The sequence below is a fragment of the Capsicum annuum genome, chromosome 3, assembly GCF_002878395.1.
Source record: "Capsicum annuum cultivar UCD-10X-F1 chromosome 3, UCD10Xv1.1, whole genome shotgun sequence".
NCBI lineage: Eukaryota > Viridiplantae > Streptophyta > Magnoliopsida > Solanales > Solanaceae > Capsicum > Capsicum annuum.
Genome location: NC_061113.1, coordinates 14509746 through 14522552, shown reverse-complemented (window position 1 = coordinate 14522552; position 12807 = coordinate 14509746). Strand labels below are relative to the sequence as shown.

At 32.0% G+C, this 12807-nt stretch overlaps 1 protein-coding gene across 1 annotated transcript; it reads right to left on the bottom strand.

Annotated features, from left to right (window-relative positions):
* Nucleotides 1–1023: 1023 nt before the first annotated feature.
* Nucleotides 1024–6217, bottom strand: LOC107864595 (activating signal cointegrator 1). Its single transcript, XM_016711011.2, has 6 exons — nt 5961–6217; nt 2547–2690; nt 1906–1973; nt 1780–1830; nt 1632–1691; nt 1024–1483 (listed from the first exon to the last, which is right to left on the bottom strand). The coding sequence occupies exons 1-6, from the start codon at nt 6088–6090 to the stop codon at nt 1190–1192; spliced, it is 747 nt and encodes a 248-aa protein (XP_016566497.1). The 5' UTR covers nt 6091–6217; the 3' UTR covers nt 1024–1189.
* Nucleotides 6218–12807: the final 6590 nt, after the last annotated feature.

The following is a 12807-nucleotide window of genomic DNA, read 5'->3' as shown; positions in this document are numbered from 1 at the left end:
AGCAAGTATCAAGGTTATTTCTTTTTCAATGCAAAGAAGCCCATTGCTGATGGATTTCTGTTATTGTTTTCAGAGAAAAAGGGAATTTTAGAGGTAGTGATGAATGCTGATCTTGCCCTATGTTTAAAAACATGTGAAGCTGTGAGATGCACAAAATCTATCAAATAGATATTGGTAATCTTTTTTTCAAAAAAAAAAAAAAAAGAAGTTTGGAAACAAAATAGTTGACTCACACAATTAATGTGTATTTGGTAGGAAGGAAATGTTCTTGACGAAAAATAGCAATTAATGTGTATTTGGTAGGAAGGAAATGTTCTTGACGAAAAATAGCAAGCACTCCCCTCTGGATGCAGAAATAGCAACATGGACTAAATGTCGTGTTCAAACCAAGAAATTAAACTTACACCAAAGAGTCCCATCTAAGCACAGTACTGTTACATGATTAAGGTGAGTCAAAAGTCTATGATCATTGATCCACCATCCTCCTATGTTCTAGGAATGAATACCAGTGCGACTCATACTTATGTTCAGGATCTGGTTCCATGGCTATGTAATCTTTCCTGTTTGGCTGATTAATGGCAGAACCAAACTCATGATTGGTATGTTGGTAGTGTTGATCAGCAAATGTGAAGGTTGTAAGGACAACTAGTCCAAGGAACATGACTAGCAAGCATTTGGAGGATGACATATTTGCAATGCTAATGTGTGTGTTGAACAGTCATGAACTGGACATCATGTTACTAGTGCACATTTATACACCTCAACTCGTCCCTGCTATATATCGTGAATATCTAATGCTGACATGACACATAAACCTCGAAGGCATCAATCATTTTGCTGGTTAAGAGTGTACGACGGACACAGTGGAGACGAATTGAGATCTAGATGTGCATTTTCAAAGTTGGAGTTTTTACTTACTAGTTGAGGCCAAGTTTAAGTGTCTATCTATATATTATGCCTTTATTTACTCATCATCATTATCAGTGATTACTCTTGCAAATTTTATGAAAGTGCATTCAAATATAAGAGATTCATCAAAGGAGATAACTAGCAGAAAACAATATGTACACATGACATGAGCATTTTGACCAGCAGTTTACACATCATCATTTCGAAAAAAACTAAAAACCATAACAGCAACGCAGCCCCAACTGAATAACTAGACCTCCAAAAAGTACACAGTTGTTGATCAATTATGAGCCCTCCTATACATATTTCTTGTCCTTGAATCATCTCCTTCCTCAACTGTATTCGACTGAGAATTACCGTTCTTAGAAAACTGTGTGGCAGCCGCTCGAGCACCAGCTATTGCAGCAACAAGATTTTCAGATCGGTTGTTCACCTCCGATGTACTGGAGCTACTTGGGGAGGAAGCAAGGGATCTTGGCTTCAATGAAAAAGGATCCCGTGGATTTGGAAGGGGAAATTTTACTGGAAGTGGGGGCACAACTGGAGAAATACCTCGGCTTGCAGCTTCATATATCTAGAACACAAATTCAAACGAAAAATAAATAAAAATAAAGATGCAACAGCAAAATGAGCTTCGAACGTGGATCAATGTAACCACAAGTGGAAATGTCTTAAATCATGTATAAGGGGGAAAGACGATAAAGTTTCTCAAATTTGAATACCTTCCTTTCCAAGTTATAAACACCTTGGAACCCTCGCATTTCAAATGGTACAATAAGTTTCTGCACGAGTTAAAAGCAAAATAATGATTCTTACGCTGGAGATAATACGAAGGAAACAAATAATTGACTTCCAAATAAACCAAAATACCTGTGGCTGCTCACAAAGCCAGCAAAATTTTGTTTGACCCTCTAGCCTCACCTGTAAACAAAAAGGAGCAAATAAAAAAGACACGTATCACACAACAAGACCAAAATACTTGAGAAATAAACTCACCCCTTCTGGGATTTGATCCCAGTTGACGAGCTCCTCACATGTGACACATCCAGTCACTTCAACACAACCTGTACAACTCAAAAGTTTCAAAAGATTTTCGGATGACAGTTAAGTACAAGTAATCTCTATGTTGAAGAAAACATAAAAGTGATCACAACTTAAGTCAAAATGCAGATGCAGAAAGTTGGGTATCTTTTAGATGAAACCAAAAACCTAGACTGGAACGTATCTCTGTCAATTTTAGGTTTATTCGGCTATCATTGGTGAACTTAGTATGACATAAGAAGAAAGAACCATGCAGATGTAATTAATGATGGTGACTAGATACCACATAGATTCATAAATATCAATTGTGGAAATGAAAAAGCAAATTCTCATATTATCTCCTAAGAAAATTAGCACCGGGTGTCATGAAAGAGAAGTTTCTAAGGCAGAATGGAGTGCATAAAATAAGTTTCCATTAAGTTTGTATCCCTCGAACATGAGTTCTAAATAAGATATGATCCAGCAATTCAATGTTCTATCAAGCAAATCCGATATCTTAAGTATAGGAATCTTATCTAACTTTTTATAATTTTAGTTCAAAACCAGAGGAAAGGAATCAATTGGCAGGCCAGATTATGTTGCAAGAAGTTGGTCACCTAAAAGTCTTGAGACTGGATAATGCTCGGGAAACTTGAGATCTGTTATGCCATCCACTGCATAGATTTCCCTGTAGAAGTCCTCCATTGCTTTGATAGTTTCTGGTTCTGGGATCTTACTAGCAGCATGAATCCAAAGTCGACCTTCATGAAAGAAAGAAAAAACATTATAATTAGATAGTATGGAATTGAATTCCAACAAGAAACAGGAAATTGTAAGATTAATCATACATTTAAGAAAGCGATAAGCAGAGATACCTTCTGGTACTACTGCAGCCTGAAACTAAATTAGAGTGGACACGGATACACAATCATACAAAGGGAGAGTACCGAAGAAAATTAAGGAAAACAGAATCCTAGTCCCTTTATTTTGTTCTACATATTTGGCAAGATGCAAAAGATTTTCTGAATCTAAAAGAAACAGGAAACTTTTCGTATATTCTTGGATCAGAGAGCCAAATCGCTGGCAGACGATTACTTGAATGTAGGTCATGAAATAGGATTATCAAAAAATCAAGGTTACCTTTAATAAATTCTCGAATTAGAGCAAAATTGTTGGTGAACAATAACTTTAATGTTAGGTCATAAATAGGATTCACAAGAATCTGAATAATTGTTGCCCATTACTAAATATATTTTGGATCAGTTACCTACTATTTTCAATATTATAGAAGTTAGAACATCGCCAATTGTTTTACGTAAATGGAATACTTGGATCACAAAATAGACTTGTTACCGACTAGCTCTCATTCAAAACCTTTTGATTTTCCTCGACGTTTCTTCCCTTTTCTTGTCGAAGATGAAAATGAGATAGAACTATGGGTGGCTTTTCGAAGAAAATAAGTTTTTCAGCGGACGTATTTTAGTGTGAAATCTCACAAATAATCTACAGATTTTGCTTAGCACCAACACCTTACTGCAACTTTAATTCAAATTGACCAAGAATATAAGTCATGTCTTCCAAGAATACCCAACCATTAGCAATACATCCATTTAGATATGAAAATGTGAAACAAATAGCGCTATACGTGGCTTTGCAACCTATACGCTACCACCAGCTTCTAGAGGTGATTGAGAAGATTATTTTTGGTTTTCATCTCTCATCTTACCAACTTTTAGCCATGCATTGCAAGCTAAAAGTTGATCGACTCTTGACCCTCTGAAGCAAGAGCCTTTATTCGTCACAAAAGTTCCTCATCCGTCACATTGGGTGCAGGTGGTTGTAATGCCTAAACAACTTATTCTCTCTCCCTTCTATTCTCTGGTAAGACTCCTGATGACTTTCTCTAAAATTGCTTATTGACTAAATCCTAATATATGTCCACGTCATAGTAAAATACTTGTACTTCGATCATCAGACCTCAAGTAATGGGAGGACAATGAAAACCGAAATTAGGAAAGCATTTGAAGAAGTTGGGGAATGGGGAAACTTTCTATCAATAGACACTTCCTGTTTCAGCTGTGATGCACAGAGATTTAAAAGATATAACTTGGGTCCTACACTCCCCCATTGCACGACTATTTTTGGCATCATCTTGATGAAATGATATTTGACATATCAAAAATATTAAGTTTTTGTCGTACGATTTCAGAGGAGCTGCACCAAAGCAGGCTAGGAGTTCATCACCTGCCCTAAAGATGAGATGATGCATGCATAGAACTGACATCAAAACCACTGAAGGGCAAAAGAACAATGGAGAACTAGGTTTAGTCATTCTCTAATTAGAAAAAGTTCCAACGAATAGTTTCAATATGATTCACCTTCCAAAAGTTACCAAAGAGTTTCAAGGAAGGCTGAGACTATGGCATCCAGATGGATGGCTAAGACATGGTAAATTCTGCCGTCATGTTGATGGTGCCTTAGAGAGTGAAAGCAAAAAGAATATATGTTTCTCAATAGGTGCTTTGAAGCTAAAGAATGACAGCAGAGTTTCATTGGCTCGCTGAGGAAGCGCTAAAAATTTTCCTCATCAGCACAAAAACACACACCTGGTGTTCCTCTATTTCCAAATCACACAAAATTATGCAAAGCAAACACCTACCGGTCTTGTGAACAAACTAGTCCTTTGTAAAATTAATAAGCTGAAAGACAACCTGAATAAATAAATGCCACACCACTCAACTAAACTTGAGTTTCAGGTTAGGTATAGCCACATAAATCAACGTGGCACTCAAGACAAAAGTACTCGAGTCCGAAGCACAATATACATTAGACAATGATTATGCTAGAAAGGGAAATCTGTTATTACTCTGAACACTGATACAGATTTCTGGCAAAGCAAAGCAAAGATTTTTACACATAATATGCAATCAAGAGTTACTTCCCAAGGAGTTAATTTACCAAATTTAGGAAAAAATTGTACTGTAGGTTTTTCTGATATCAAGCAGTAAAGAAACAAATAAAAACTTACACACCACCATAAGCATACCTATTCAAAAATTAGACGTAAACCACTACCCCTAGGGTGGAGCTAGTTAATGAAACCCCTTCAGCCGTTCAGTGGAACATTGCACTATCTATACATGATTGAAATTATTGTTTATGTATATATTAACTTTTCTCTATATTTTGAACCTCTTTAGTGAAAATCCTAACTCCACCACTGACCCCATCTTCAAACTTCCCCAAGTACTCACCATGCCAACTCATCATCACAATCAAAAAGTTACTTCCCAAAGAGAGATTTTACCAAATGTAGGTGTAAAGAGTTGCTTTTACTGATATCAGTTATGAACCAAATTAAAAAGGGCAACTTTCCCAATTTAGGCTAACAAAGAAGCAAACAAATAAGTTGTTCCTATACATCACCAATTCATCATAACTAAAATCAACTAAAAAAGTAAAGGGAACTCAAGAATTACAAATTAACTAGATAACTCCACCCTTTATTTCTACTCCCTCGTTAACAAGCAATAAATGGCAAAAAGTAAAGGGAACTCAAGAATTACCAATTAATTAGACAATAGGATAAAGTTCACAACTTTACAAGCCCATGCCCCTAACACCCCTTCTTTTATAACCTTAGTGTTTGGACCAGCTTTTGCACACATCGACTAAATCCACGGGATACCCATCACCTGCCTCCAGCAAAAAATATTAGGTAACTTTATCCATCAAGAACAGACCGCAAGAATCACCTAGTGCTTTTTCAATCTCTGCTCGGATTTTTTCCTACCAACACCTTTTTTCTTTAAACATGTGATATTCAGGCCACCTTTCACGAACCTCAACTAAATTTACAGAATAACTACCACCTCCAACCAGCAACAAATATCAAATAACTCCATCCACCAAAGTTAAAATGATTAAAAAAAATCACCTAGTAAGTTTTTTTTTTTTTTTTGGTCTTTTTAGCCATAAAAGTGAAAAATCAAGAATTAACATAATCAAAAGTACAAGTAAAAAGAAGTTACCTCTAATAGGTGAAGGCCAAGATCTTCCTTCAATGCGTTTGATACCATAAACAAGCAAAGATGCCCATGGCTGATGCATTGTCAGACATGGATTCCTGTAATTTACATCACTTCTGTTCCTGCTTCCCATTAAAGAGGAAAGTTCTTTTTTCAGAGAATAGGGGGAATTTTATGCTGATCTTGCCCTATGTGAAAATACACGTGAAGTGATTTTGAAACAAGTATTATATGCACAGAATCTGACAACTAGTATTGGTAATCTTTTTTAAAAAATACGAGTATATAAATTTGGGAAGTGATTTATAATTTTTTCACAAAAAATAAATGATATAAATGATTTTTTAATTTATTTTTGGAGTGGTTAATAATAAAAAAATTGAAAAAGGGACAAATATACTCTTAACTATGTTAACTAGTACGAATATATCCTCCGTCATACTTTGATTACACATATATCCTTACCGTTAATGAAATGGTACGTATATGCCCCTCACACTAACGGTAGGGGCATATATATACCCAAAGTATGACGGAGGATATACATGTGTTATTTATCATAATTCAGAGGTATATTTGTCTCTTTCTCGTTTTAATTTTTGTATCCAAAATAATTGACTCAAACGCACTGTCTAACCCAATAAACTCATTGAACCCAATTTCAAACCAACTCGACTCAACTTCTATTTTTTGTTCCAAACCCGATACTCCCTTTGTTTTTCTCTTAAACGTGAACCTCAAACAAATTGTCGTGATTGGTCGTTATTATTAGTTGATGTTTACTGATTGAAGGGAGTGGAGATTAGGCTAGAGGTGGCCGTAGTAAAGGGGTGCGGTGATGGTTCGTCGGTGGGGTGTTTTTGGTTCGACGGATAAGGTGATTATGTGGTGTTGCCCGATGTTGGGTAGTGTTTTTCCAATAAAACTTCACTGAAAAATTAAAATGTGAGGGGTTTAATTTATTTGGTATTGTTTTGGGGGTGTTATGGGTTAATTTTTATTTTTTTTTTTGGAAATTGATAGTAGTGTGTATTATTGTATTGTGCGTATATATCGTTATAGGAATGGAAAAAAATGTGTCTGTAAGATAGATGTCTCTTGAATTTTAATTGGGAACGGGTTGAGTAGTAGGTTTATTGGGTCGGGTAGTTGGTTCGGTTAATTATTTGAAATAAAAAAATAAACTGAGAAAGGATACAAATATACCCTCGAACTATGATAAATGGTACGTATATACTCCTACCATTAGTATGAGGGGCATATACATACTATTTCATTAACGGTATGGGCATATGTGTACCCAAAGTATGACGGAGGGTATATACATACCATTTATCATAGTTCGAGGGTATATATGTCCTTTTTTCATAAAGAAAAATACTACGACTAGGACTCAAACCTCGACCTCAACCCCTGGGACGGACTCGAACACACACCCCGACTTGAAATCGAACCTCGGCCCAACCCTAACCCCGACTAGGACTCAAACCTCAACCGACGGACTCGAATATCGACCTTCGAACTCGACTCATGACTCAATCCTCGATCCAAGAACAAAATCAACCCCGAGACCCAAGTTGAGGTCGGTCGAGTTTGAGTTCCATATTGAGGTCAAGATGGAGATGGTGAGGGTTAAGAGAGAGTTTTGAAGAATATTTTTCTATTTTTTGTGGAAAAATTATTTTTCTTAAATTAGAGGGAAATAACTCCATTAAGAAAACATGTTTCAAAATATTAAGCCAACCAAATATGGAAAATTGATTGGCTTCATAGAAACACATCTATATTGTTAGTCGTGTGATACATAAAACATAAAATTTTCATAAGATATGAATGGGGGATCTAATATGGGAGAGGGGTGATGCAATGGTAAAAATTTATGCGCATTTGATACTTATATTAAATTATATTATTTTATTATAGTTAAACTTTAAAATAAGATTGAAATGGAGATTAACTAATTATAGTTTAGCAATATGAATGTGAGTTTAGATACATGTTGGGGATTCATTAGATTGATATAAATATTGAGTATGAATAAGTTTCTACCATAAAATAAAATGATAGTCTAATCCACCCAAAAATTATATGCTTTTTATTTTCGTTTTACTTGTCAATCTTGTTAAAGATCCATCATTATTCATATATTATTGTATGTGTATTTCATAATTTGTTGTCAATTCCTTTTATTATGTTTCTATAATCAATTTTCTGAAATTTTTGAGAAAATTTGGAGTCGCTATTTTTTTAATGTATATTGAATAAAAGTTTTTTTGTGTAATAGATCACAAATCACGTAAGAGATATAAATTATAATAGATAAACATGATGTTGTGTACGAGATCGACTGAAAAGGTCCTGATTAAAAAATTACATAGACTCAACCACTATTACTGGTGTTATCCCTTATCGTATTGTACATAGAATATGGTAATTATCATATTAGCTTGTATTATAATAATAGTGGCATAATAACCATAAGGATTGGTGTGGTGGTTCAGCACCTCACCCCTTAAGTAAGAGGTTGGGGGTTCCATTCCCACCTCCCGCTTAGTGCGGTGACCGAAGAAACTAAAAATTAGTCTTCCAACTGCCGGCTGTGGAAGAAACGAAAAATTAGTCTTCCAACTGTCGGCTGTGGAAATACCTTGGAAACCGACATAACTACACCATTATACCACCAAACAATCATACTTTATTGCTAAGTATTTATTAAGATATGACTTGTGAACATCTAAAATTTTATCTACCGTCAACTTGTCTCTAAGGGCTACTTAGTAGCCATTTGATCATGAAAATTAAAATTTTTTGGAGTTGGAGTTAGAGTTGGCCATGTCGTTTTTGAATTTTCTTTTTGATTTTTGAAAAAATTTCTTTAAATATGATTTTATGTCCTAACTTTTACAAACCATCAAAATCAACCAACTAAAATTTACCTACTAATGAAAAAAGAACACAATTAGCCACTATTATAAAAATAATTACATATAGATTACCATATTTAATGAATTTCAATTATGACATATATAATATTTACATTAATAACCATTTTCTCATATTTGAAAATTTTAAATATGGATGTTATATTAATAGATCATTGTTTCTTCTTTTTTAGATAACAAATATTATCTTTCAAACAAATTTATTTTTTTATAAATTTATTTAATTTATTTTCATTATTTTCCGTTCCTAAAAAATATGAAATGATGAGCTGTTATTAAATTTTAGGGTGCCGCTAATTTATTTCTTTAATTTTTTTATACATGAAAGATTTTACTTTGTGTGAATATGCTTAGTATGTTTCTTTATACGTTGTATTTTTATATATGTGTGTATATGGTATATACATGATATAAACTTCATATATAACATACTTTGTATAGTTATATTATAAATATGCTTATAAGTATGTTTCTTAATACTTTGTATATTTATATATGTATGTGTATGATATATACATGGTATAAACTTTATATATAACATACTTTATATATTTCTATTATAAATATAATACTTTATATATTTATGGATATAAATATAATATTTTATATATTTATGGGTATAAATATAAATTAGCAGTAAAATAATGTCTTAAATAAGGGATAAAAATAACGACGAGAGATAAAAAGAGATATATATTAATTAGGATAGCATTAAGTTTGAAATTATAATTATCTTATTTTTTAAACTGCTATATACGTAATATTGAAAAAGTAATGTTATAAGGAGAGTTTTATATAAAAATTTAAAAGATTGAGGTTATATGTAATAATAATAAAAGTTGAAATTGGAGTTGGAAAATTGTGAAAACAACAAAAACTTGTTTTCCCTTTTCAGAAAAAAATTTCGAAATTATTTTTTGAATTTTCATGGCCAAATACCATAGTTTCCAACTCCAGAAAAAAATTCAAAAAAAAAAAAGTTTTTCATGGCCAAACGGGCCTGATTTTTCCTTCAATTTTTGGGTTTACAAGGGTTGAAAATGACTCCACATAAGCCTGACACTTCATTAAGATTATTTATTGTCGATGATGAAGTTACTCAACAAATAAATAGGAGGGATTTATTTTTTTTATTTTTTTTTGAGAAAATACATCATTTTCACCCTATACTATATAAGAAAAGTCTAAGCCACATCTAAATTATATAAGTGACTTATTACACACCTTAACTATATAAAAGTGATATTATTACCTCTCCGCGACCCCCATTCTAAGGAGCGTGTGTTACACTTATTTTAGGCGCGTCCAGCCTATTAAATAACAAAAGTAAACGGCTAAAAACATTAAGGGAAAAGACATCGTTTCCACCCGAAACTATAGTCGAAAAGTCGAATCCACACCTAAATTATATAAGTGATCTATTACACACCTTAACTATAAAAATGTGATACTTTTTACTGACGTGGGGCTGATGTAGCAGCGCGTGTAAAACACTACACCACATGCAAGTGGTGGTAGCCCGACAGAGTGTAAATAGTTTCACTTTTTTATAGTTTAGGTGTGTAATAGATCACTAGTATAGTTTAGGTGTGACTTCGATTTTTCGGGTATAGTTTGGGATGAAAACAATGTGTTTTCCTTTTTTTTTTATTAAAGAATAAAGATAGAATAAAAAAATAAATGAAAGGCATATTATCATCAAATATTATGACGAAATAATAAATATAATATTATGACGAAATAATAAATATTCTTTCATTTTTAATTAGAATTTTTGAGTTTGATCTTTAGCTAGAATTAATTAATCTTTTTTGCGGCTTGATGGTTGTTAATCTTATTGTATTACGACGTATTTAATGTAATTTTAATAGTAGGATATGAAGAAGGTGGTGTATATGCATTTATATCGCTACTTTATGAAGATAGAGAAATAGACCCTCATCTTAAGTAAAACATATATATATCAAAATCAATAAGACAACATAGCAGTCAAGAAATCATAAAAATAAGGGTGAAAATAACAGTAGCAATCAATAGTAATACGATAAATGAAGCAACAAAGAAATAAAATGGAATAACAAAATTAGACAATATAATAGTAGAAGAGTTACTAATAAAGTAGTAATGATACGATAAGGAAAACTAAACAATACTCTATTACCTACGTATCCTCATATCTGAATTATGTCTTCGATAAGCTGTAAATATGTTATATGTCTGATTATCTCTCCCTAATACTTCTTTTGTCTATTTCTTCCTCTCCTAAAATCTACCATAGCTAATCTCTCACATATCCTTGCTAGAACATTTGTGCATCTCCTCTTTCACGTTGCCCCAGTTATTCAACCTTTGCCTCCATAATCTTTTTCATCATTGAAGTTATTCGCACCTTGTCTCCTATATCTTCATTTCGAAGCCTATCTTTCTCAATATATTCACACATCAATCTCAACTTACTTATTTATTATTTACAACTTTTGAATACGTGAATTTTTAACCGCCCAACAATATTTAAAAAAACAAAAATAAGAAAAGGTCATTCATTGACTACTCTATGAAAGTCTTCTTTCTCTAACATCATCCTGACATATTTCTTTCTTTTATAAAGAGAAGAAGACATTGATAGATAATATTATATAGGTAGTTCACTTTCTCAAGTGAGGCATCTATTCACTCAAAATGAAAAGGCCAATTCTTTTCCTTCTTTTTTTAATTTTTACCAAACAACTAACACCCTTCATCCACACCCTCTAATTCTCCCAAAAGTTTAAGAGCCGGTTTGGCCATGAATTTTTTTTTCTTGTTTTTTGAAAATTTTTTTCAGGGTTTTTGTGGTGTTTGGTCATGAAAATTCGAAAAATAATTTCAAAATTTTTTTCTGAAAAAAAATAATTAGATTTTTGGTGTTTTCACAATTTTTCAACTCCAATTTCAACTTTTATTATTATTAGATATAACCTCAATCTTTTAAATTTTTACATAAAACACTCCTTAACACTTATTACATGAATAATATTACTTTTCAATATTACGTATATTGCAGTTTTAAAGAATAAGATAATTATAATTTTAAACTTAATGCTATCCTAATTAATATGTATCTCTTTTTCACTCTCATCATTATTTTTCTCCCTTATTTATGACATTATTTTACTGGTAATGATCCTAATTACTATAATATAATAATAATAATAATTTTTTTGTTGTGATACGGACGTTTAAGAAATTATAATCCTGTAATTAATAATGGATAGTCGTTTTCTATATTTATGCAATTAATAAAGCTGTAGCAGATTAGTTTACCACTGCCACAAATTATTCTCATTTTTAATTTGATTATATATATTACATTGTTTACATCTTTATTATACTATTCAAATATAAATAGTTTATACCATATATATGCTAAAAATATAAATCGGTAATACATATTTCTCATAAAAAAATATGTTCAATTTAACAAATTTATACCTTAAATTGCAACTGTTACCTTTATATATCCTAAATCCATAATACTTGACATCTTTATACACAAAGTATTATATTTATATCCATAAATATATAAAGTATTATATTTATAACAGAAATATACAAAGTATGTTACATGTAAAGTTTATACCATGTATATATCATATACACATATATAAATATACAACGTATTAAGAAACATACTAAGCATATTTATAACATAAATATACAGAGTATGTTATATATGAAGTTTATACCATGCATATACCATATACACACATAAATAAATATACCAAGTATAAAGAAACATATTAAGCATATTTATATATTTATGGTATATGATATAATATACCATAAATATGCAAGGTATGTTTTACATATAAATAATTTATTCACACACCGTAAAATCTTTGATGACATTTTTGACAATCATTTTTACA

What these genes read in the sequence shown, in the direction of transcription:
- LOC107864595 (XM_016711011.2), bottom strand. Translation starts at nt 6,090, where the DNA reads ATGGGAAGCAGGAACAGAAGTGATGTAAATTACAGGAATCCATGTCTG. An exon ending in TTGGCCTTCACCTATTAGAG is followed by an intron (nt 2,691 to 5,960) that starts GTAACTTCTTTT and finishes TCTTTCATGAAG; the next exon opens with GTCGACTTTGGATTCATGCT. An exon ending in GGGATCAAATCCCAGAAGGG is followed by an intron (nt 1,831 to 1,905) that starts GTGAGTTTATTT and finishes TTTTGTTTACAG; the next exon opens with GTGAGGCTAGAGGGTCAAAC.